Below are 26,413 nucleotides of genomic sequence, written 5' to 3'. Positions count from 1 at the left end.
TCCTCTAGCACCGTATTACACATCCTTCCCGTAGCTGATGACGCAGGCCTCCAAGAGAGTAAATATTTGTTGCCTTGACCTGTGTAGTAGCCAGCGTTTCACCACCGGAGCGTAATTAGCCTTTGGAGCGGGACAGTACTTAGTAGGTATTGCTGAGTATTGTTGGCCCCGACTTTAAATTCCAGTAGCGCTTCTCAGATCCCGTGACAACCGAAAAAAACCCCGGTTGAGAACCTGTAGGCAAGCAAGACTAAGGCATTTCTAGACTTTCAAGCTGAAAGAAACTCCAGTAAGTCAAAGAACAGCGCTTAGACGTATGAGAAACCAGGCTGCCTGACCTGGGATGCCAGCTCCAGTTGACGCGGCAGTTAATTTACCTCATCTGTATATTGACGATAATACTACCTTTTAGGATTTAGGTAATTATTAAATATGCCTTTAGTGTTCTTTTCCCCTCTCCCCCCTACTTTTCTGTCTCTGCTGTGTGTAGTGCTATGCTGTATTTTAAAATAACTAATACGTGGCAGGAGAGGGCAAATCAAATAGTAGAGGAGGGTTTGTTTGTTTTTTTAGTTTTATTTTAAAGTAATCTCTGCACCTAGTGCGGGACTCGAACTCACAACCCCGAGATTAAGAGGCACGGGATCCACCGACTGAGCCAGTCTGGCACTCCAAGGAGGATTTATGATGAAAAACACAATCCTGGGTTGCCTGGCTGGCTCAGTTGGTAGAGCCTGCAACTCTTGATCTCGGGATTAGGAGTTCAAGCCCCACTGTGGGTTTAGGGTTTACTTAGGAAGAAAGAAAACCACAGTCCTTTATCACTTCCCCTGGGCCCTTAAAGAGGAATCTTATTGGCACCCAGGTCAGATGCATTCTCATTTTTAAACTCTGTTGATTGCTTTAAATGCATTAACATTTTAATTGGTACATTTCTCATGCAGATTTTCCCTTTAACTGGAGTTTTCCAGCAGACTGTCTTAGTTCATCTTGTTGAATAGTGTAGTGTGCTTATAACTCTTTGAACTTCCTAATGCCTCTGGTTTATATACTGGACTGTAGCTTCCTGGGCCTCACTTCATCTGTCAAGCAAGTTCCTATTTAGAACTCCAAAATAAGTTGGTGTTTTTTTATCTTTCGACAACCTCCTTCCCTCTCTTCAATGCCACATACTTATTCCATTTTGTATCTTATTTTTATTTTCAAAGGCTCTGGGGCAGGACAGGGGGTGAACTGAAATCTTAATTTTTTAAAATACTAAAGTGAAAATCCATGGAAGTTGTTCTCTCTCTTTGATAGGATGTCTTCATCACATTTTGCCAGTCGACACAGAAAGGATTTAAGTATCGACATGATTAGAACTAAAATTGCTCATAGGAAATCACTGTCTCAAAAAGAAAACAGACATAAGGAATATGAACGAAATAGGCACTTTGGTTTGAAAGATGTCAACATTCCAACCTTGGAAAGTAGAGTTCTTCTTGAATTAGATGAGACATGTCAAAATCTTGTTCCAGAAAAGGCCAGTGTCAAGCCAAGTAAGTAAAGGTCTATTGTAACTTTAAATGCTTTGAAGAGTGAAAAAAATTTGGTTTAATACCTGAGGTTAAAAAAATGCTGACCACAGCAATGGAGTTTTGAAACACCATTCTAAGTAATTTGGTAATACTGTCTGTTTAAGGTAAAGGCTGTGAATGCCCCTGGCTAGGCTAAAACCATTCACCTATGGAGTATTATAATACTGTATTATATTGCCTTATAGGAATCCTAAAATTCTTACTTTTTTTTTTTTTTTTAATTCTTACTTTTGGAGCTTGGTAAGGTAACTATTGACAAGATAAATTGATATGGGACATTAAAAATAGAACTGGGGCTCCTGGGTAGTTCAGTCGGTTATGCGTCAGACTCTTGATTTTGGCTCAGGTCATGATCTCAACAGTTTGTGAGTTCAAGCCCCGCGGAGCCTGCTCGGGATTCTCTCTCCCTCTCTCTCTGCCCCTCCCCTGCTCACATGCACACACACTCTCAAAATAAATAAATAAACTTAAAGAAGTGATTAAAGAATCCATGAAATAAGGATACTTTACCAATGGGAACATTTCTCAGAAGAGCAAAGAATTTGCCCTTGCAGTTTGCCAAAAGGGCTTGGGGTCACTAGGAAGGAAAACACCAATTAAAGAAGAAAGGAATGATCTCAACAAAAGATAAAAATAATAAAAATAAAGTGTCTTAGGAGGCAAGGAGTCACTGGACTCCTATTTAGTTGCATTTATATAGCAGGCCCCAGAAGCTGAATGACAGTGACGTAAAGCAGGGATAAATGCTGAAGAAATGACAGAAAGACATAAAGTCTTTTGAGGAGTTTTGTAGAGAAGGAAATGAGATGCCAAGTTGTTTAACTGTTCACACTGCTTCATGTAAAGATTTTCCAGGAGCAGTGTAATATGTGGCACTTATAAGATACTCTACATATTCGAGCTTAATTGATTCTGCAAAAGAGAGGGTTGGGCTAAAAGGTTTTTTCTGGATTTATCATTTTTGTGATTCCAAAGGCAAGTAAGAGAAAAGAGTTGGACAAAAGTGTTATAGGGTTTTGTTTTTATTTTTGAGAAGAACTGATCTGAGGAAATGGGCTGGTAGTTGAAGGGGAGAAAATAAAGAACAACATCTCTTAGGAGTTGGAAGGAAATGAAAACTGGGTCATAGAATGATAGAAGATGGCTTTCTAAGGAGGAATTAGACAATTTTTGGTCTGAGAAGCAGTGATGTTATGCCTCTTAAGTCATCTCCTTGCCTCTATTCTCGCTCCCTCATATGCTCCATTCCTTGACTCAGATCTCAAATCAAAGTCTAACCCTGTCAGAATACTATTAAAATGTCTTTGGTTTATTTTCCATCTGCAAAGGCCTAGAGTTAGCAGTGAGTGAGTGTGTTGCAGAGAAAGCAAGTGTGCTAGCATGGCTAGAGAAGAATGAATAAGGGGTAACTCCCATCCCTATGGAGCCCTGAGGGGACACCATAGGGACTTTGGCTTTTACTCTGGATGAAATGAGAAGCCATTAATGGCTTAATGAGTGTTTCTATAAATCTGGTTTATGTTTCAAAAGCATCGCTTTGGCTGCTGTGTCGATAATAGATTGTAGGCTGGCAAGCATAGCCTCAGGAAAACGAAGTAGGACACCATTGCAATAATTTAGTTGAGAGGTGATGCCTGATCAAAGTGGTAGCATTATAGATTGGTGGTTGCATTCTGGATAGACTTAGAAAGTTGAACCAATAGAATTTTCTAATGGATTGGATGTAGGGTTGATAAAGAAAGATTGATTCCAAGGTTTTTGGCTTGAGCACCTGAAAGTATGGAGTGGCCATTTACTAAATTGTAAAAGACCGAGGGAGGAACAGTTTTAGGGTGGGGGGAATGATAAGGTTAAGAGTTCAGTTTGGGACATGTCCAATTGGAGAAAGTTATTAGACATGTAAGTGGACATGATGAAAAGGTAGTTGCATATAAGATGGATTCAGGGGAGAAGTCTGCACTGAGATATAAATTCAGGAATTGTCAACTGATATTCCGTGTTGGGAGACGTTAGACTGGATGTGATTATCCAGAGTTTGGGTATGGAAAAAGGAGAGAAGAGGGGTCAGCACTCCAACATTTAGAGGGTGAGGACACAAGGGGAAACTGGCACAGAACTGGAGAGCAATGCAAAGTAGAGCAGGAGGACAACAAGAAGAGTGTAGTATTCTGGAAACCAAGTGAAACGAGCACATCAAGGAGACTATGTCAGTGCTGCTTGTTAGGTGAAACAATAGTAGACATGAGATTTCGAACTTTGCTATTATGAGAGGTCACTAATCTTGATGGGGAGTTTTGATGGAGTGAAAGCCAGATTGGAGTGGGTTCAGAGAAGGGCGGCACCATTCAGGACATATTCTTGCCCTTAAAGTTTCACTTGAATCTAATCAAAACCTTAGAGGAGTTGCCTGGGTGACTCAGTCGGTTAAGTGTCTGACTCTTTTTTTTTTTTTTAATTTTTTTTTTCCAACGTTTATTTATTTTTGGGACAGAGAGAGACAGAGCATGAACGGGGAAGGGCAGAGAGAGAGGGAGACACAGAATCGGAAACAGGCTCCAGGCTCTGAGCCATCAGCCCAGAGCCTGACGCAGGGCTCGAACTCCCGGACCGAGAGATCGTGACCTGGCTGAAGTCGGCCGCTTAACTGACTGCGCCACCCAGGCGCCCCATTAAGTGTCTGACTCTTAATTTCAGCTCAGGTCATGATCCTGTGGTTTGTGGGCCCGAGCCCCACATTGGGCTCTGTGCTGATGATGTGGAGCCTGCTTGGGATTCTCTCTCTCTTCCTCTCTCTCTGCCCCTCCTTCACACTCTCTCTCTCTCTAAATAAATAAACTAAAAAAAAAAAAAAAAAAAAAAAGTAACAACAAACACCTTATATTTAATTTCCAGTTTATAGAAAACACGAAGGCTAGAGGAATGTGTAAAAAAACATGAGAAAGCAAACAAATACACAGTGCAGGACATTCTGTAGGACAGCTGACTAGCTTTTTTCAATAAGACAATGGCATAAGAAGTAGGGTGCCAATTGTCACACGAATGAATACGGGAGTGACAAAATATTGATGTTTCTGGAAGGCCCTGGGTTGGTCAGACCCTTTCTTAGGCTGGTTGTGTTTGGTCATAAGCAGTTTCTTTGTTTGCTCCAGTGTGGTGTGTAAATGTTACTTGTTATGTGTGTCATGACATGAGAAAGGTTGAAATACCTGTATGGATGTGACCATCGGGCGATCACTGGAGAAAAGCAAGCCTAAGAATTGAGAAGCCAGGCTATTGGAGACGTCATCAAGATTTATACAGGGATCGTTTATGATGGAGACAGTGACAGTGAGCTAGGAGCTAGAGCCTTTAATGAATGAGAGGAAGCCTGGAGGGCCTATAGATGACAAACTGGGGTACTGGATAGTATGATCTGATGACATAAATGTAAAGGTGGGATCTTTTGGTGAGGAGGAGGAAATCATTGGGAAGCAACAATGAGGACACCTCAGTGATACCACCAGGGTGAGAGGAAAAAGTCAACCACGTGAAAGGACAACTGGGGAAGCTGTCTTCAGCGGGGAGCCAGGTTTCAGTTTGATCAAGAGAAGAAAGAAACTTTTAGAGAAGAAGTTGAGAATACAGAGGTTTTGTTGACTAACCATTTCATCATGTGTGCTTTTGCATATTCTGTCCTCTGGCTTCTTCTTCTTACTATTATTTTGAACAACTTTATTGAGGTATAATTTACATAGCATAAAAAAACCTACCCATTTTAAATACATTTAAATACCCATTTAAAATACTTCTTTTGCTTAGCTGTGCAGTTATCCACCTGAATTATTAAAAAAAATTTTTTTTAACATTTATTCATTTTTTTTAAATTTTCTTTTTTAATGTTTATTTCTTTTTGACACAGAGAGAGACAGAGCATGAGCTGGGGAGGGGCAGAGAGAGAGAGGGAGACACAGAATCCGAAGCAGGCTCCAGGCTCCATGCTGACAGCACAGAGCCCGACGCGGGGCTCGAACCCACAGACCGTGAGATCATGACCTGAGCCGTAGTCAGACGTTCAACAGACTGAGCCACCTAGGCGCCCCTAACATTTATTCATTTTTGAGAGACAGACAAGAGCACAAGTAGGGGTGGGGCAGAGAAATAGGCACAGAATCCAAAGCAGGCTCCAGGCTCTGAGCTGTCAGCACAGAGCCCGATGTGGGGCTCAAACTCACAAAACTGTTAGACACCCAACCGACTGAGCCCCTTTCTGAATTACTTTTAGCCCTTACCCAGCGGACAAACATATGCTCATTCTTCAGAACCTTTTTCAGGTATTCTCTTTTCTCAGGAACCTTTCCTGATCTCCCCAGGGGGGGAGGTTTATACTAATTCTCTATTGTGTGCAGTCTCTTACTTATTTCATGCTAAACCAGACTGAAACTGTTTATTTCTCCAATATACTATGAGCTTCTCAAGGGCAGAAATTCTCTGCCTGAGACTGTCTTGCACATAGCCCCTTATATTTCCCAAACCAGTTAAAACAAACAGAGTATGTAGGTGGAAACCCAAGTTGAACTAAAGAAACTGACAGGTAGCCCTAATATTGGGGTCTGAGTTAACCCAACACTTAGTGTCTTAAAACAATAAACATTTATTATTTCACACAATGTTTGTGGCTCAGGAATTTGGGTGCAGGTGGTTCTGGAGGTTGCAGTCAAGATGTCATCTGGGGATGTATCTACATGCTTGACTGAGACTAGAGGGATCTGCTCCCCAGATAACTCACCCACATGACTGGCAAGTTGATGCTGGCTTTTGCAGGAGGCCTTAGAACTTTGTCATGTAGACACCTCCATAGGGCTACTCGAGTCTCTTTAAGATTCCGCAAGGCTGCTGGCTTCCTCCAGAGCAAGTGACCCAAGATAAGGCAAGGCAAACAGCAGTGTCATTAATGACCTAGTCTTGGGAGTCACACTCCATCATTTCACTGTACTTTGTTGGTTATCCAAGTCATCCCTATTCAGTGTGGAAAGGAATAGGACACATGGACATCATTATCAGAAGGTGAGAATCCTTGGGGTTAGCTTGGAGGTTGGCTATCAAATGAGTTCATTAATTCAAAAGTGAAGTAATAAACACCCAATATGTAGCAAGCAGTTAATAGATATTTGAACAAGCAAAAGCAAAAGAAATAGGAATTTTTAAAAGAATAGAGGTTGAAATAACTTGTGGTTAGAGTTCTAAGAAATGAACAAAAGTTACTAAAAGCATTTCTTAACAAAGTTGAAGTTAGAAGTCAGACATTTGCCTAACTTTTTATCTGAAATGTTTTATATACTGTGGGTTTCTTCTGTCTAGGGTCAACGAAAACTGCTCTAGGTGATCAACGAAAGCAAATGCTCCAGAAATACAAAGAAGAAAAGCAATTTCAGAAATTGAAAGAGCAGAGAGAGAAAGCTAAACGAGGAGTATTTAAAGTAGGCCTTTATAGACCCGATATGCCTTGTTTTCTGTTATCAAACCAGAGTACAGAGCCAAAAAAGGTAAATTTACTATCCTAATTTGATATAAGGGAATAGTTCCTTTTAACTGGAATTATCTGTAAGAGCTTAAATAACTAAAATAACCATTTCCCCTTACTCTCATTATTCATTTAGTTGACATGAGGTAGGAATGACCTAATAGTAACTCAGAAGATGAAAGGTCCCTTGATGTTGCTATAGGTTTTTGAGATAGGAAAAACAAGTGGGCAGAAGTCAGTTTCCAATGATAGGCTGAGAAGGACTGGTCTGAGTAGCTGGAGCACTGAAGGGGGATAGAAGCTCAAGGAGGTGGGATCTAAAGAAAATGGTCAATGAGTCAAGAAGAATAAAGTTTGAACAGGAGCAGTGGGATTTATAAATTAGATAGTCACTTGTGATTTGCTGTTTGAAAGATATGTATAGAAGATCTCAAACTGTATACTCATTCCTGATTTAGATAAGAATTAAATAAGACATTGCCTATTTTTCTGGGCTTCGTGCATTCCATTGATTTTTTTTTTTAACCAATCTATGATTATTATCTGTATATGACCTTAGATAGAATAAGGTGGAAGAGACCAAAGTTAATAGAGTTCAAATTGAAAAGATATAAATATATTCTGTATATTAGAGGAGGGAGAGATTATTTAGGTTTGGAGGAATGTCAAAGAAGACCTCAGAAGGGGTTAGATTTAAGCTGGCTTTTTGAGATATGTAGGATACCAATCATTGGTCTAAGCTATAGACAGCCATTAAAAATGTTAAAAATATATGTAGGGGAAACAAATATAGGGGGAAAAAAAGACTAAACCAAGATACAGACTCTTAACTATAGAGAACAAACTGATGGTTATCAGGGGAGGGGGATGGGTGAAATAGGTGATGGGGATTAAGGAGTCACTTGTGATGATCACTGGGTGGTGTATCAAATTATTGAATCACTATATTATACACCTGAAACTAATATAACACTGTATGTTAACTCTGCTAGAATTAAACACTTAAAAAATTATATATATGTACATATACATATATATATATATACATATACATATATATGTGTGTATATATATATATGTGTGTATATATATATATGTATATGTATGTATGTAGGGGGAACAAGAGGAGACCCATCATGGTGCTAAACAATAAGACTCGCCAATAATTGTTTTTTTTATTTAGATAGCCATTGTTGAATTCTCTTCTCCTTGCAATCTAGAGAAAAGCCTAATTTCTTTAGCACTAGATTTTCACTGAGATTAGAGAAGAAAATGACTTCTCATCTAGGGGAGAATTTAGTCAGTCTTTCTCATGCTAGATTTTTTTCCCACATTTTGTGATTAGGTCTCATTTTTCTTATTGACAATGGAGAAATGCATAATCATGAGACTTGAAGACAAACTGTTAAAGCTATTAGAGTAAGCTCTATGGTATCTTTTCATGAAACAGCAAACAAAAAATCCTAATACTTACGTCTGTTCATTTACCCCTTCTAAATATGTCCAACTAATCATATTAATGAGGATTCAAATACCTGGAAAATATGGCTTGAAATTTGTTCTTTCAGCTCACTGAGAAATATAAGTTTTGAAGTGATTAACTTAAATGTAATTTAAGTCAAGCCAGAACCAGAAAAAGTAGGAATTAAAGTTGGCAAGTATCTTTTTGCCATAAATGATTAAAGTTAAAATTTAACCTTAAAATGGAAACTTTGTTTTGTAAAGAGACATGAAATTAAATTTTGCCGGTTCACTTTTTAACTTTATTTTCTTTGACTGTTTTAAGGCTGTTCCATCTTCTGTACGGATTACAAGGTCAAAGGCCAAAGACCAAATGGAGCAGACTAAGGTATAGTTGATTGTTAGTAGATAATTGTTACTCAGATGACAAATTGTACTTTTTTCTCAGAGTAAGTAAATCCATTTTTTTATCTAATATCACTTTTTTCTTTTTCTTTTAGTTTTTTTTTTTAATGTTTTATTATTTATTTTAGAGAGAGAGACAGAGTGCAAGCAGGGGAGGGGCAGAGAGAGGAAACACGGAATCCAAAGCAGGCTCTGGGCTCTGAGCTGTCAGCACAGAGCCCTACATGGGGCTCGAAATTACGAACTGTGAGATCATGATCTTGAACCAAAGTTGGACACTCAACCGACCAAGCCACCCAGGCACTCCTGTCTATTATCACCTTTAAGTGTAGTGATTGATTTGCTAGAGTTAATAGTACAAAAATCAATATTAGTGCTTTGGTGACATAAAGCCATCTTGGCTGGTTACTAAGGAAATACTTAAAATATCTGTGTCCAACATCCCTTATTAGATGTGTGCCAAACTTTGTGTCACACTCTTTTGTTTACTGGGCTTCTGTTATGCATTCCACATCATCACCAAATGTAGATAGGGATATAAAGCATATAGGGTGGGTATGATAAACTTATGGGTCTTCAAAACACGATTATGGATAAAGTTACTAGGAAGATTGCTAAAATAAAGTGAAGTGGGCAAGGAGGGAAATAATATGCCTCTTCATCAGGTGAGGAAGCTGAATTTCATGTATTCAGGAATGTTTGAGTCACTACCATGTTTCTCTAGTCTCTAGGGCATAGTAGTGAACAAAATAAAATTTCTTGTTTTCATTGAGCTTACATGTGAACTAGGCAGTAAAAAAATAGGTATATAGTATGTCAGATGGTCATCAGTATTATGGAGGGGATAAAAAGTGAAGGGAGAAGGGGAGTACTGGAGTGGGTGTCAGGCAGAATTTTGATTGGGGCAGTCAAGCAGGGCCTCGCTGACATGGTGGCATTTTGACTGAAGTCTTATAAGGAATGGAAGAGTGAACTATGGGAAAGAGCTTTCTATCCAGGAGAAGAATTTTCTAGACATAATTCAAGGTCTTGAAGTGAAAACATGCCTAGCCTATTTAAGGATTCTCAGAAGATTATAGTCAGCTATTTTTCATAGCTTAGGTTATTAGCATTTTCTAAAGTCTAGGATTCTAAAAAGGCCTATAAAGAAGTCTATATCATGGAAAACTTTTTTCTTCATCTCATTTTATTTGGAGAAGTGATTTTTTTTTTTTTTTTTGCCAGGTCATTTTATAATAGTAAGATTTCAGCTGAGGGGGTCAATTGATAGATAAAAAATGTGGCAACTGAGTGCTTGCTTCAGCCGCACATACACTAAAATTGGAACGATACAGAGAAGATTAGCATGGCCCCTGTGCAAGGATGACACACACGTTCCTGAAGCATCCCATATTCCTCCCCCCATCCGCCACTGCCTTGGCTTTCTGTTGTGCTTGTGCTTCTGTTGCCCCTCTTTTATCTGTTGCTATTTTTGTGATGTCTTCCCCCCACCTATTTCCACCTTTTGGAAGTGGCTCCTCAGGGAGTGGGTCTGCTCAATCCTTCTCTTCTCACTCCACAACATTTCAGAAGAAAGTGAGGGCGGCAGAGATGGGGAGGGGGGGGTGTCTCTACGGTTGGATTGATAAAATAACTTGAAAACCCCTCGGGAAAAAATGTGGTGATTTGATTCATTATGCAATTAAATCACATAGCACCTTAATCTTTTAAATAGATTGATAATGGGAGTGATGTTCGAGCAATTCGACCTGGTCAAAGACAAACTTCTGAAAGAAAAGTGTTGGACAAAGAGAGAAAAGGTGGGAATTTAGCAGTTACTATAAGCTCTGATGTTGCCACAACAGTAATTTAATGATTACAAAAAGCGTTTGATTTGATTATTTTTTCCCACAGCCGTACAGCCTGTAACGACCACATCGGTGAGAATGACTCGATCAGCCACTCAAGCAGCAAAGCAGAATGCCAGAACAGTCTCATCTACTACAACAAGAAAGCCAGTCACAAGAGCTAATGGTAAGAATGATCTAGAGTGTTTTGGTCTTTGAGGTTTTTTGTGTTCAATTTTAAAAATCATCATGTACTTCTCTGGGTAGGAGAGGAGGAAATAGGAGATTCCAGTTCCTAAAGGTAGGTTCGATGCCTCAGCATCCAGGTAGCATTCTGTGGGTACTCAAAGGTGGAAGTACCTGAATTGGTGTAAGCAGTGCTTCAAAGTGAACATTTAATGGCCCAAATAAATTACAGCCCATCCATTTGGTGGAATACAATGTAAATATTTAAGGACAGTGTTGTGAAAGAACATGATATATTGAGTGGGCAAAGAAAAACAGGTCAGATTCTGAGCACTATGATCACAATCCTAAAATATGTATGTGAATATGTGAATGTAGGATAAAACTGGAAAAACATACACTAAAGTGACACTAATGATTGTTACTGAGTAATGTATTCGTAGGTTATTTTTAATTTTGTTGTGTTTGTGCTTTTCTTTATTTTCCTAATTTTCTATAATAAATATGTACTTGATATTCAGAGGCAAAAGGTAAAGTAAAATACCTTAACACTTGGTTTTGAAAACAGATGGCCTTTACTTGGCAGGAAATTTCATCTGTTTTTATCTCATTTTATAATATGACTTAATCAAAAAATCCTTTAAGATATATATTCCTATTGCTGCCTTTTTTTCCTTTTCCAAATTACCTAGTGCTTTTAAAGTAGCATTTTCTATCAAATCAAAATGGTTGTTTTATTTCACTTTTATTTTAGATCATGAAATAGAGAGAAAGGCACCAAATCAAGGAAGACCTGCCAAAAATATAGAAACAAAACCTGAAAAGGTAGAGTATAAACATCTGTTTATTCCAAGATACTTTGAAAATCTCATTGCCACTTGCATAAAGCTGAAATTAAGCATACAGAGCTGCTTCAAGAGAATTAACCTACATGTGTGTTAAAACATCTTGAACCATAAAGAAGCATGAAGAGGATATATTGTTGTTGTTTTTCAGGTATTATATCCTCAGAGCTTTATAGCTAGAGAAAGGATAATTTGGTTAACAGGAGATAGAGAAATACAATAACATTAGTTGACAGAAACCTTCACATGAGAATTGACTAAGTGATAAGATGTAGTAGGGTGAAATGTATTGACTTTGGATTCATTTAGGTGTGAGTTTGAATATTGTCTCTGCTTCCAATTAGCTAGATAACTTTGGACAAGTTATGAATTTGTTTTCCCATCTCTAACATGCAATACTTACTTGGAGTAGTTTTAAGAATTAAATAACCTAACATTTCTGATAGCATCTAGCATAGAGTCTAGTAGAGTCTTCAAAAAAGATTCACCAATTTGAGGGCCCAGTTCCTTGGTTTATAAGCCACATTATAATTCCTTAACCTTAAAAATAAAGGTTTTGCCAAGCTGTAAAAAACGTGGCTAGATTTTACTAAAAAATCAAATCTGGATCCTCCAGGAAGACAGTATAGGAATCTTCACGAGTAAGCAGCTGGACCTCATGTTCTTCCCTTAAGATTGATTTCCTCTTTAAGGATTATCACTAGGTTTTTACTTTCACTTCCATGTTGGCCTCAGAGATAGTATCACCCTTAAATTCTTGTCCAGGTTGAAATAAGTCCTGGGGATATATCACATGATGACTATAGTTAATAATATTGTATTGCATATTTGAAAGTTGCTTAGAGTAGATCTTAAAAGTTCTCATCACCAAAAAAATTCTGTAACTATAGTGATACATGTTAACTAGACTTACTGTGGTGATCATTTCACAATATATACAAATACTGAATCATGTTATACACTTGAAACTAATACAATGTTACATGTCAATTATATCTCTATTAAAAAAACCAAATAATTACATTGACTTGAAAAATAAAATATACTTCACATTTTATATGGTTCATCTTATTGTGTAATGTTAAAAAATAATTTTGCTCATGTGACAAGGTTATTTATAATCAAGGTTATTTACAGAAATGATTTGGTGCTTGACAGTAGTAGTCATCTCATAAACGTTGGATTTCTGATTCTCAAGCTATTGTAATTATCATCATAATCAAAGTAAAAAGAGATCTGTATTTGTTAGGTGAGTAATTTTTCCATTTTAGTTTTCACATATTTTAATTCGTTGTAATACCTAAAACCTATTATTTATTCCTATAATGAGGATTGGTTCTCCCTCTTTCTGGATCTTAGCATTGGTTTAGTATAGTTGGTCTTCTGATTCCTTATATACATTTCATTGTATTTGTTTTGTCGTCTCTTAAATTATGTATGTGGGACATAGATCTCAACTGTCACATTTTCAGCCTGTAAAAATTGGTCAAATATATCCCAGAAGAGCAATTCTCACTCTATTCTGTTTACTTACAACTAGGTCATTTCTTTTAAACTTGATAGTGAAGAAAATACTTTGGATTCACAAGCCAGTACAACAAATGGAATGGATCCAGATGGAGTCTTATCAAAACTGGAAAACTTACCTAAGACAAATACTGCAAAAATGAAAGGAAAGAATTCCTTCGCCCCTCAAGATTTTACGTTTCAGCCATTGGATGGTCTGAGGACCTATCAAGTAACACCTATGACTCCCAGAAGTGCCAATGCTTTCTTGACACCCAGTTATACCTGGACCCCTTTAGAAACAGAAATGTAAGAATGTAATGTTAATAATGAATTCCTTGCTAAGATGGTAACAAATGCCTTTCTTAGATTTGGCCTGTGCTTTTTAAAAGTTATTATTTAGTTAATTTAATTATAACTCATTAAAATTTGGTTAAAAAATTCTTCAGAACGCTACAATAATCTATTTGACAGTTTTGATATTTCCTGTGCATTGTTATTAACCTTATTTTCCTAGTACAATTTATGTTTCATTGCTTTTAATAAGTGACTTTGTTATAATACTTGGAAATAAATTTTTAGAAGAAGTTGCCGGGGTACCTGAGTGGCTCAGTCAGTTAAGTGTCTGACTTCAGCTCGGGTCATGATCTTTTGTTTTGTGAGTTCGAGCCCTGCATCAGGCTGTGCTGACAGCTTGGAGCCTGGAGCCTGCTTCAGATTCTGTGTCTCCCTCTCTCTCTGCCCCTCCCATGCTCATGCGCGCGCGCTCTCTCTCTCTCTCTCTCTCTCTCTCTCTCTGTCAAAAATAAATAAACATTTAAAAAAAAAAAGAAGTTGCTATAATACTGTAGCTCAGACATGGGCTTTGGTTTGTGTTCTTTTGCTGAGTACACTTTAGAAAAACTGATTAACTTGCAAAGTGGAGCGGGGAGAGGGATCAGTTGGACTCTTTAAAAGAAAAGACAGGATTGTTTTGCAGACTGGCTGTTGGCAGATTTACTAGAAACTGCCCGGCAGCAGCAAGACTGCTAAGTGTTTATTCCATTAAGAGATCTTCAAAGTATTTAGATCTCATTATAATTAGTGAAGATGAACATTCCCACTACATAGGTGTTTAAATTTTTCTGCTCCAGAATGGACCTATTGTTTTAAAAATAAACATATTTCGGGGCACTTGGGTGGCTCAGTAGGTTGAGCGTCTGATTTCAACTCAGGTCATGAGTTTGTGGTCAGTGAGTTCGAGCCCACATGGGGCTTGCTGCTATCACTGCAGACTCTGTTTCGTATCCTCTGTCCCCCTCTCTCTGCCCCACTCATGCTGTGCTCTCTCAAAAATAAATATTTAAAATAAAATAAAAATAAGTATTTTTATTTTATCCCAGGTTTTTAAAAAGCAATGTAATTTTGAAATACTTCAATTAGATATATAGCGTTCATGCTTCATAAAGTGTATTTTTGCTATTGCTTTTAGTGCTAAGACTCAAGAACCAACAAAAGAAATTCTGGCCCAAAAGTGTAAAACTTCCTCTGCGAAGATAGTACATCAAGATTCAAATAAACTGCAGTGTCCTTTGGGTTCTCTCACAGTTTGGAATAAAGGTATGGTATTTTAATTAAATTTTTACTTACCGTCTGGACTATGATTTATCAGAGATTTGTTGAGAGCCACACAGAGTCAGAAGAGATGGGAAACCTGGGGAAAGACATCCAGATAGAGAATTGGAATGAGGAATGCAGACTGAGAGAAGGGGGGAAATGCAAATTTGAAGAGATGAAAATGTCAAGACACTTGAGAGGAGATGTGATAAATGAAATCATTGAAGCAGAAATAAAATGTTAAAGTTCAACAATGAAAAAATTGAAGGATTCTAAAATTTTGTCTTTTGTAGGGGATGGCATTTTAGAAAAACTGCTGCTTTGAAATTTACCTGTGGTGTTTTCTTTGTAGAACATGTCTTAAATAAAGATGAAACTACTAAAAATTCAAATGGCCTCCCAACAAAAGAAGTCCCGTCACTTGAAATAAATGAAGATCAGGTATCTCAGCCACAACATGATGTGCCATATTTCAGGTTTGTCCATTTTGTTCCTAGTGTAAAATGTTTGCATTAATGTCTAGATATTTAACACCCAAATTAAACTATTTTAACCTTTATATAATAGATGAATTAAACTCTTAGTGATTTTTATTTATCTTTTAAATTTTAATTATGGGGGCGTCCTGGGTGGCTCAGTCAGTTAAGCATCCGACTTCGGCTCAGGTCAAGATCTCATGGTCTGTGAGTTCAAGTCCCACATTAGGCTCTGTGGCCACAGCTCAGAGCCTGGAGCCTGATTCAGATTCTGTTTCTCCTTCTCTCTCTGTCCTTCCCCCACTCACACTCTGTCTTTCTCTCAAAAGTAAATAAACATTAAGAAAAAAATTTTTTAATTATGTTTTCAGTAGCTGGTACTTTAATTCATGTGGTTCCTAGTTCAAAAGGTAGAAAAAGGTACAAGTGAGAAGCCCTTTCTCAACTGTCTCCTAACCCCATGGTTAATCTTCCATGGAGGCCAGTGTTACTTCTGTTTTATGAAAACTTTCAGAGAGATAGATAACATATACGTAGACAAGCATATGTATTTTTTCCCCTTTTTAATATACACAGTAGTTTACTATTCTGCTTTTATTTAATGGTCATTGTGGGAGACATTCCATTTTAATACTTAAAGAGCTTACTCATGTTGTTTGTGTTGTTTGTGTGTGTTTGTGTGTGTGTGTGTGTGTGTGTGTGTGTTTAATGACCATATAGTATCCAGTATGTGATGTACCACTATTTACTTAATAGTAAATTGCTGTTGCTCATTATTTACACTGAGGTCAGTCCATTACTAATACAATCAAGGCTGCAAGGAACAACCTTGTATGCATTCCAGTTCTCTCATGTGAAAATATATAACAACCTCAATTTACATTCCTTTCAGCAAGTTATGGGAATTCCTATTTTCTCATACTGTTTACACCCAGTACTGTTTACAAAGAAACTGAGTTAACCTTTATTTTACAAAGGAAGGTTAGTGGGAGATGGTAGGAAGCTCTTTGGCCTACTAAGTCATGAAGTAGAATTATGTTTTTCCATCTGTGAAGAGTGAAAATTAACATCCTTTTGGGGAAACTCAACCATGTCACTTAACAGGCCTTGGAAACAAATCAGTGGACTGCATTTGGAGAAAGGCCCCAACATTCCACATCACACAGGAAATAATTACATGCTCTTCTTTTTTTTTTTTTTTTTTAAACTTTTTATTGTGGAAAATTTAAAACATATGAAAGTACAGGGAACAGTACACTGAACTCCCTTGTACTCATCACTCAGGGTCAATCTTGTTTCATATTTACATATGCTTCTGACTCAAGATGTTTTAAGAAAATCCCAAATAATCATATCACCTCACCCATTAATATTTCTGTAGGTATTTTTCAAAGTTGAAAACTCATGTTAACATTAACCGTAATATTTATTGTGCTTAATGTAATAATAATAATTACTTAATGTCATAAAATATCCAGTCAGTATTCAAATTTTCCAAATTATAATCCACACGCAGGCATGAGCACAACATGCTTATGTACATGCTGTTTTTCTTTTCTTTCTTTTTTTTTTTTTAGTGTTTTATTTATCTTTGAGACAGAGACAGAGCATGAGCAGGGGAGGGGCAGAGAGAGAGGGAGACACAGAATCCAAAGCAGGCTCCAGGCTCTGAGCTGTCAGCACAGAGCCTGATGCGGGGCTCGAACCCATGAACTGCAAGATCATGACCTGAGCTGAAGTTGGACGCCCAACCGACTGAGCCACCCAGGCACCCCAATGCTGTTTTTCTTGAGTAAATGCAGCAAGGACATTCTCATACCTTTTTCAACATAAGATTAACAATTTTTTGAGCTTTGCCAATCAAGTAGATAAGTAGGTAAGATACTATCTTGCTGCAGTTTTAATGCTTATTTATTCTATTATTAACAAGTTTCTTTTTATGTGTTTGAAAGCCACTTCAATTATTTTTAGAGCTTGAGATTTTAGAACTGTAATGAATTTTAGAGATTTAGCTAATCCGTTGTGTTTTCAACTGTGAGACATTGAGACAATGAGCAATTTACCCAACTTAATAACATCAGATCTAAGTCAGGTCTCCTTTCTCATAAATTAAGTCATTCTCTGTCATGCTATTAGATATAAACAGCTGGGGCGCCTGGGTGGCGCAGTCGGTTAAGCGTCCGACTTCAGCCAGGTCACGATCTCGCGGTCCGGGAGTTCGAGCCCCGCGTCCGGCTCTGAGCTGATGGCTCAGAGCCTGGAGCCTGTTTCCGATTCTGTGTCTCCCTCTCTCTCTGCCCCTCCCCTGTTCATGCTCTGTCTCTCTCTGTCCCAAAAATAAATAAACGTTGAAAAAAAAATTTAAAAAAAAAAAAAAAAAAAAAATAGATATAAACAGCTAAATTTTTCTTCTAGGAAACAAAAACTATCCTCAGTTTCTCCTGCTAAGATGCTTTTTATAAAGAAACAGATTACAATCACCTTAGACCAGTTTCTTAACCTTGGCACTATTGACATTTTAGACTAGATAATTCTCACGGGGACCATCTTCTGCATTCCAGATTGTTTGGTAACATCCTTGGCCAGTAGTGCCCCTCCAGTTCATGACAAAAATGCCTTTAGACAGTGTCAAATATGTCCGGGGAGGGTGGGGTGGGGGGGGAGGTGGATACAAAATTGACCCCTGTTGAGAACCACTGCCTTTGGAGTGGCAAGCAAAGCCTACTAATTACAGAGAACCTGTAGGGCCTTATAACTGTAATTCCATACTTACAGTGTTTGGCTTCAGCTTACTCTTGAGAGTTGAGTTGGTCTTCATTCCATGGGCAATAACAGAGAACTAATAACAGAGATAAAGAACATCTGATTATTTCTGTGAAGTCTCTGAAAAATAAGAACAGAAGAAGTTGGAAATAATAGTGTAGTGTGAAAAGTGGGCTCTTGGCACTAACCCATTTGCATAAGTTCTAGGTGTAGAAAGATGGACATAGGGTGTCAACTTGTATTTATGGATTTAATGTATCACAATTCATAAAATCAGCATCAACACTGAAAAATTAACATCGTGCCTATCTTTTACACCTTTCTAATGTTATGTGTGTCATAATGCAAATACTTAGATATTAGTATGAGAAACATTTGTAAAACAAATGTATATCATAATTTTAGAAATATTCTTCAGTCAGAAACTGAGAAATTAACTTCGCACTGCTTGGAGTGGGACAGGAAGCTTGAATTGGACATTCCAGATGATGGTGAGGGAACGTTTATATTTTTTTTATGTTTTAGTTTTGTGTTTTTAAATATAGTTACACATTTATCTGAAACATAAAGATCTAGTGTCCAACTTCATAGTTACATTGTTATTCAAAACAGCAGGAATTTTTTATATCTCAACATACATTTGCTAATATCTCTGTGCTAAATTGATACATGACTTAAGAGATACAAGGAATTGGAATATTGATTATTCCTGGAAATTAGACATTTGCTTATTATTAGATATTTTTTATATAACTATGAGTGACATCTGTAACTGGTATTGTTTAATTAAACAAAAATATTTTCTGAATGAAAATAATCCCAAATCAATAATCAATATGGAAATCACTACCTAAATCAATATGGAACAGATTTTCAGAAAAATTCCTTAATTTGACTTATTTGGGGAAGCTGTTTAGAAAAAAGTCATTTGTGTTCTGTCAATGTGAAGCCCTTCGTGGTTACTGTTGTGTGATGAGTTGTTTGAGGCTGAATTCTTATTAAATACAAGTAGAGGTAAAATGCCATTTATTGTGCAGCGGTATGTATGAGAATGAATATTGCTGATTTTTAGCAGGAATTGAAGCAGGCAGTTAATGCTCAGTATTTGTAAGACAGAGTTTTGCAGTGCTGTTTTTTGTTTTGCATTAAGTTAAAAATTTTGAAATTTATGGTGAGGCCTTATCAATCGGTGGGCTGGCAATATAGGTCTAGTTTTTTTTTTTTGTCTTTTAACTTTTAAAAACCTCATCTTTCCTCTAGCTAAAGATCTTATTCGCACAGCAGTTGGGCAAACAAGACTCCTTATGAAGGAAAGGTTCAAGCAGTTTGAAGGGCTGGTGGACAATTGTGAATACAAACGAGGTGAGAAGGAGACGACCTGTACAGATCTGGATGGATTTTGGGATATGGTTAGTTTTCAGGTACGTGGTCAAGCATTTTCATTATATTAACTCTGAGCCTGATCTTTTTGAAAATGAGGTTGGGGCACCTGTGTGGCTCAGTCAGTTGAGCCTCCTATTTTGGCTCAGGTCATGATCTCATAGTTCATGAGTTCAAGGCCCGCATCGGGCTCCTCTGCTGTTAGCACAGAGCCTGCTTAGGATCCTTTCTCCCCCTCTGTCTCTGCCCCTCCCTTGCTTGTGCTCTCTTTCTCAAAAATAAAATAAACATTAAAAAAAAATGAGATTAAAAAATGAGGTTGGGGTGCCTGGGTAGCTTAGTCGGTTAAGCATCTGATTTCAGCTCAGGTCATGATCTCACAGTTTGTGAGTTCAAGCCCCACATTGGGCTCTGTGCTGACAGCTTGGAGCCTGGAGCCTGCTTCGGATTCTGTGTCTCCCTCTCTTTCTGGCCCTTCCCCACTTGTGCTCTGTCTTTCTGTATCTCAAAAGTGAATAAACACTAAAAAAAAGAGGTTAACAATAATAAAATGGGGGTAATGGAACTGCTTTTTAGGTATCAATAATGTTAAATGAGATATCAGACAGCATCTTTATAAATTGTAAAGTACTGTCTAGGGGGACCTAGGTGGCTCAGTCAGTTAACTGAGTCAGCCGACTTCGGCTCAGGTCATGATCTTGCAGTTTGTGGGTTCCAGCGCTGTGTCAGGCTCTGTGCTAACAGCTCAGAGCCTGGAGCCTGCTTGGGATTCTGTGTCTCCCTCTCTCTCTGCCCCTCCCCCCGCTCGTGTTCACTCATGTGCGCTCCCTCTCTCTCAAAAATAAATAAACATGAAAAAAAATTAAAGTACTGTCTAAATTTTATAAATGATGTCTACTTCTTCCTTGTGTTGTCAGGATGATTTCTGGATAGTTTGGAATGTTGTTTAGACTGTAATGATTCTGCACTTTAGAAAAATGAGCAAATCTCATCCTTACTAATTCAGATCATCTAGCAGTTATTGAGTTCTAACTGTGTGCCAGGCATTATACCAGAAGTTGAAAAATAAGGCACATTCTCTCTCCCAGAGAAGCTTGTAGTTTATTAGTGAGTCAGACACAGGATATAGTTCTAATCTAATGTACAAAGTGCTATAGTGGAGGGAATCACTAGGAAGATCAGGAAAAGCATGGGAGGAGATGACACTTTCTAGCTTCTTGACTTATTTTATAGACGTACATACAAAATATTATTTCAGGAACCAGTAGCCAAAAGTCATTAGACATTTGAGGACAGCCTTGAATCTGAAAAAAAGAAAAAAAAAGTCAAAAGCAAGTTTCTTCTCAGGAAGAAAACTTTTTGGATGAAGGAAATGAAGACAATACAAGGAGAAAATGACTTTTTTTTTTTTTTTAATGTTTATTTGTTTTGAGAGAGACAGAAAGACTGGGCACAAGCAGGGGAAGGGCAGAGAGAGAGGGAGACACAGAATCTGAAGCAGACTCCAGGCTCTTAGCTGTCAGCACAGAGCCCAATGCAGAGCTTGAACTCACAAACCTTGAGATCATGACTTGAGCCGAAGTCGGCCACTTACCTGACTGAGCCACCCAGGCACCCCAGAAAAGAACTTTTACATGCAAGTGTTAATATTCTCAAAGGGAACAGATGTTTCATCTGTCTTTTTTTTTTTTTTTTTTTTTTTAACGTTTTATTTATTTTTGAGACAGAGAGAGACAGAGCATGAATGGGGGAGGGGCAGAGAGAGAGGGAGACACAGAATCAGAAGCAGGCTCCAGGCTCTGAGCCATCAGCCCAGAGCCCGACACGGGGCTCGAACTCACGGACTGCGAGATCGTGACCTGAGCTGAAGTCGGACGCTTAACCGACTTAAACATTCAGAGAACAACAAAAATTATTCTTTGAAGTTAAAAACTGTGAGAGCAGAAATGTAAGATTCAGTAGAAAGATGGAATATGAAGTTAAGATCTCCCATAAAATAGAGCAAAGAGAGAGATGTAAAGTAGCAGAGATTGAATAAGATAAGTAGATAAGAAGATTAAGTGGACTGGTCTAGGAAGTATAATATCTAAATAATAGGAATTCCAGAAAAAGAGAACAGAAAAAATAATGGAGAGGAAATAACCAATGAAATAGTTGAATTTTTTTTCCCAAACTGGAGGGCCTGAATTCCAGATCGAAGGGAGCCATTGAGTATCTAGCATTGTGAATCAAAGTAAGCCCACACCAATGCACATTATTAAATATGATTGTACAACTTTAGGGATGAAGAGAAAAATCTAGAAACTTCCAGAGAGGGAAAACAAGTCTTATACAAAGGATCAAGAATCAGAATAGCCTTGGATTTCTCAACAGCAACACTGAAAGCTGAGAAAACAATGCCCTCAAACTTCTGAGGGAAAATAAGTTCCAACTTGGAGTTTTGTACCCAACCAATCATATGTGAGGGTGAAAAGGCACTTTTTAGACACACACAGTCTCAAATTTTACCTCCCATGTTCTCTTTCTTAGAAAACCAAGTGAGAATGTACCTCACAAAAATGATGGAGTAAACCAAGAAATGGGAGGAGGTGGGACTGAGTGTCAGAAAGGGGTAAGGGAATTGGGGCTGAGTTGTGGTGAGGTGTGTAGTTTACGAAGCAGTGGTTGAGATTAGAGCAGGAGGACCTGGTCCCTGTGAGATTGGTCTGTGTGAGATTGAGCTAAATATATAATACCTGATTTGTTTGCTAGCTTTTTCACTTATTTTTTATTTTTAGAGAGAGTGAAAAAAGACAAGTGGGAGAGGGGCAGAGGGAGAAATTGAGAGAATCCCAAGCAGGCTCCAGGCTGAGCGGGGCTCCATCACGTGACCCTGGGATCATGACCTGAGCTGAAATCCAGAGTTGGATGCTCAACTGACTGAGCCACACAGGCTCCCCTGTTTGCTTTTTAAATTGTATTCAGAGGAGGTTTTTATAAAATTTAGAGGTGAATTGATGATAGATACATAAAAACCAAGCAAATGAAAAGCAAAAACAGTATTCAGAGTAGAGAAAAAGTGAAGGAAAGATAATGTCCATTGCTGTATGGCCCTGACGTGAATAGTGTTGAGGTAGTCATGGTGATGTTAAGTATTGCTTTATGACCAGTTTTTACATATTTTCCAGTTTTGATAATGAGTTGTTTCACTAGCATCATTCAATGGTAACCAATTAATTTTGTTTTTTAATATTAATAATTGATAGATTTGAAGGTATTTGATGTGTTTATATTGTTTATATTGAGTATCTGTTGATACTCATTTCCCAGCTTTGGCCATTGGGAGCCTCTTCAAGTTGCCTTCTGGGACCTTTTTTTTTTTTTTCCTTTAAGAGCTTTTCTGAAGTTTAATATCATAAAACTTACCAGTTCTGAATGCACAGTTCAATGATTTTCAGTAAATTTGCAGAGTTGTGCATCCGTCACCACAATCCAAATGTAGAATATTTTCAGCATTAAAAGACCTTTCTTTCCTGTATGCAAGTGAATCCCCATTCCCACTCCCAGCCCCAAGCAACTTACTCCATAGATTTGCCGTTTCTGGACACTTCATATTAAGTAAAATAATACCATATGTAGTCTTTCATATATGGCTTCTTTCACTTAGCATGATGTTTTTGAGGTTCTTCCATGTTGTGCGATGTATCTGTACTTCGTTCCTTTTCATTGCTGAGTAGTAGTTCTTTGGGTAAATACACCATTCTCTATTCACCAGTTGAAGGACACTTGGATTGTTTCTACTTTGGTGATTATGAATATCTTCTTTGAATATTCACATACAAATCTTAGTGTGGACATAAGTTTTCATTTCTCTTGAGGTAAATATCTAGATATTGCTAGGACATATAGTAAATTTATGTTTGACTTTTAAGAAACTGCCATACTGTTTGCCAAAGTGATTGTAATATTTTACTTTCCTGCCAACAATGTATGAGTTTTCCTATGTCTCCACATCCTGACTAGACTTGTTACTGTCTAGTGGAACCATCCTAGTGGGTACGAAGTATTTGTTGTAGTTTTGATTTGTATTTCCCTAATGAATTATGATAATTATATTTTCATGTGTTTGTTAGCCATTTAAATGTCTTCTTTGGTGAAATTTCTGTTCAAATCTTTTGGCCATTTTGTTTGTCTTTTTGTTATTGAGTTCTAACTGTTCTTTGTATATTCTGAAGACAAGTCTTTTATCAGAAATATTATTTGCAAATATTTTCCCCCACTTTGTAGCTTGTCTTAATTTTCTTAATGGTGTCTTTTGAAGTGTAAATGTTTTTAATTTTGATGATACTCAACTTGTCAACTTTTTTCTTCTATGTTGTGATTTTTGACACCATGTCTAAGAACTCTTTTTTTGCCAAATGTCGGCTCACAAAGATTTTCTTATGTTTTTTTCTAAAAGTGTAGTTCTAGCTCTACAGTTAGGTATTTGATTCATTTGGAGTTCATTTTGTGTATGATATAGGTAAGAGTTTAAATTCATCTTTTTTCTTGTGTATATCCAATTTCCCCAGCACTGTTGTTGAAAATACTATCCTTTCCTCATTGGATTACATTGACACATTGTTGAACATCAGTTGGTCATAGTGTAATCCTGAATCTTTTTGACATTTACATTTTTTCAGGAGAGAGAAATTGAGAGTATGCATGTGTATAAATGCATAATAGGGGGTTTGAAGCATGTTTACTAAATTATTAACAATGGTTTCCTCTTTGGAGGAGACTGGAAGTACCAGAAAGATGGGAATCATACATTGACAACACTGACTCCATCTTTGGCCCTGCATCTTGTCCACGCCTATACAATGACCTCTCTTTGGGCTACATTTTCTAGGCCCCATGGAGGTTAATGTAAGAACGTAAGCCTTGACCGGAATGCAGGAAGGCTTGTTCTGATCTTCCCTAAAGTGGTGCACAGAAGGCGCCACTTTAGATAACTAGTTGAGATGAGGACCATACCAGAAGGATAAGGATCATACATTCTTATCCTGCTAGTAGGTATATTACATCTATCTTTTAAAATAAGATTCTGTCAAGAGAATGAGAAGGCAAGCCACAGACTGAAAGTATTTGCAAAAGACATTGTGTTTAAAAAAAAGAAAAAGACATATCGTGTTCACATTGTATAGTTTAGGAAACAAACATCTAGGATATCCCTCCTACATTTTAATGGTCAAAAATAAATTAGGAGGGTTCTTCATATTTGACATCTTTTCTGTAGATTTTGGAAGTTTGTCAAAGCACAAATAACAATTTTACCATAAGAATTCTTAATTTGAATACTAAATTGAGGATGGCTTCGTCTAATTTTATATGCCATCAGTCCAACTCACCATTCTCAATTTTTTTGAAGCTTCAGTTCACTGGTTTTTCATTTTAATAAAGTTAGGATTAATCTGATAAACATGTGCTTTATTTACTAACAGATAGAAGATGTAAACCAAAAATTCAACAATTTGACTAAACTTGAGGAATCTGGATGGCAGAACAATAATAATACAAACAAAAAAGTCTTTCGGGTAAGTGTGTGGGTTTTATATCCAAATTTCTAAGATAGATTCTTCTACTTTAATGAATTTTTATTTTTCAACTTTAAAAACATTTAGCTTCAGATTTTTCATCTTTTTACCAGTAAAGTTCCATATATTACATACAACATCTGGATTGCCTTTGAAGAAGCAATGAAATTCAGCTAAATTCTAAATCAGCCAGATCTTAAATTCAGCTAAACACTAAATTCTTTCTGGAGGGCAGGAGGTAGGGGCTATAATTGAATGGGGACACGCAAAGGGCTTCTAAGTTACCAAATAGTGGGTATATGCATGTTTGTTTGTTTTAAATATATTTTTAAAGTTTATTTGTTATTTAGAGAGAGCAAGACAGCATGATTGGGGAAGGGGCAGAGAGAGAAGGAGAGAGAATCCCAGGCAAGGTCCTTACTGTCAGCACAGAACCAGATGCGGTGCTCAAACCCACATACTGTGAGATCATGACCTGAGCTGAAATCAAGAGTTGGCCACTCAACTGAATGAGCCATTCAGGCACCGCTGCATGTTTGTTTTACACTTCAAACTGTACATTTTGTTGTAAAACATCCATTTTGTTCTAATAATAACAGGAGTACTGCATAATTGATATAATGCTTAGTGTGTGCCAAGTATTGTTCTATGTATTTTATGTGTATAAGCTCATTTAATCATCACAACAGTCCTGTGAAGTAGGCTGTGTTCTCCCCAAGCTACAGTTGAGAAACCTCACGTCCAGAAAGATTAAATCACTTGCCAAATGCGGAGCTATGTTTCACGGCCACGCTTCTCTTTCCAGAATCCATGTTCTTAATCAGTAGGCTATGCCACCTCTTTGTTTTTATATATTCTTTTGTGTGCTCTATTTCTTTTTTTTTTTTTAATTTTTTTTTAAATTTTTTTAAACGTTTATTTATTTTTGAGACAGAGAGAGACAGAGCATGAATGGGGGAGGGTCAGAGAGAGAGGGAGACACAGAATCTGAAACAGGCTCCAGGCTCCGAGCTGTCAACACAGAGCCGACGCGGGGCTCGAACTCACGGACCGCGAGATCATGACCTGAGCCGATGTCGGCCGCTTAACCGACTGAGCCACCCAGGTGCCCCAATTGTGTGCTCTATTTCAAAATGAAATGGTTTTTAAATAGGAAAGAGGGACAATGGCTCTTTAGAACATCTGTCTTCTTCCCTATGCTTTATCTTGTAAATTTTCCTATTTTCTCTAAAATTTGCTTTGTTAACATGAAAGATTCCATTCTTCTCTATTTGTAGTACTTTTTTTTTCTAGTAATGTTTTGAACTCAGAGTTTCTGGTCAAATGGATACTTCTCA

The 26,413-nt window shown here is 37.5% G+C and overlaps 1 protein-coding gene and 1 non-coding gene across 4 annotated transcripts in view; both read left to right on the top strand.

Annotated features, from left to right (window-relative positions):
- The window catches only part of DLGAP5 (DLG associated protein 5), a 40,797-nt gene that overhangs the window by 238 nt on the left and 14,146 nt on the right, over positions 1-26,413 (top strand). For all 3 annotated transcript variants that reach the window (XM_047863368.1, XM_047863367.1, XM_047863369.1), the window contains exons 2-13: positions 1,300-1,538; positions 6,915-7,099; positions 8,864-8,926; positions 10,658-10,742; positions 10,837-10,956; positions 11,710-11,780; positions 13,341-13,615; positions 14,778-14,905; positions 15,255-15,378; positions 18,547-18,632; positions 19,402-19,562; positions 24,984-25,076. In XM_047863368.1, coding sequence (XP_047719324.1) covers positions 1,301-1,538; positions 6,915-7,099; positions 8,864-8,926; positions 10,658-10,742; positions 10,837-10,956; positions 11,710-11,780; positions 13,341-13,615; positions 14,778-14,905; positions 15,255-15,378; positions 18,547-18,632; positions 19,402-19,562; positions 24,984-25,076 — 1,629 coding nt within the window. In that variant the 5' untranslated portion in view covers position 1,300. The remainder of the gene's footprint in view (positions 1-1,299; positions 1,539-6,914; positions 7,100-8,863; positions 8,927-10,657; positions 10,743-10,836; positions 10,957-11,709; positions 11,781-13,340; positions 13,616-14,777; positions 14,906-15,254; positions 15,379-18,546; positions 18,633-19,401; positions 19,563-24,983; positions 25,077-26,413) is intronic.
- Positions 10,234-10,340, top strand: LOC125169145 (U6 spliceosomal RNA). The gene has a single exon (XR_007153478.1). It is a non-coding gene; the product is annotated as a U6 spliceosomal RNA (small nuclear RNA).

The sequence above is a fragment of the Prionailurus viverrinus genome, chromosome B3 (assembly GCF_022837055.1).
Source record: "Prionailurus viverrinus isolate Anna chromosome B3, UM_Priviv_1.0, whole genome shotgun sequence".
In the NCBI taxonomy this organism is placed as follows: domain Eukaryota; kingdom Metazoa; phylum Chordata; class Mammalia; order Carnivora; family Felidae; genus Prionailurus; species Prionailurus viverrinus.
This window is presented reverse-complemented; position numbering and strand designations above follow the sequence as displayed.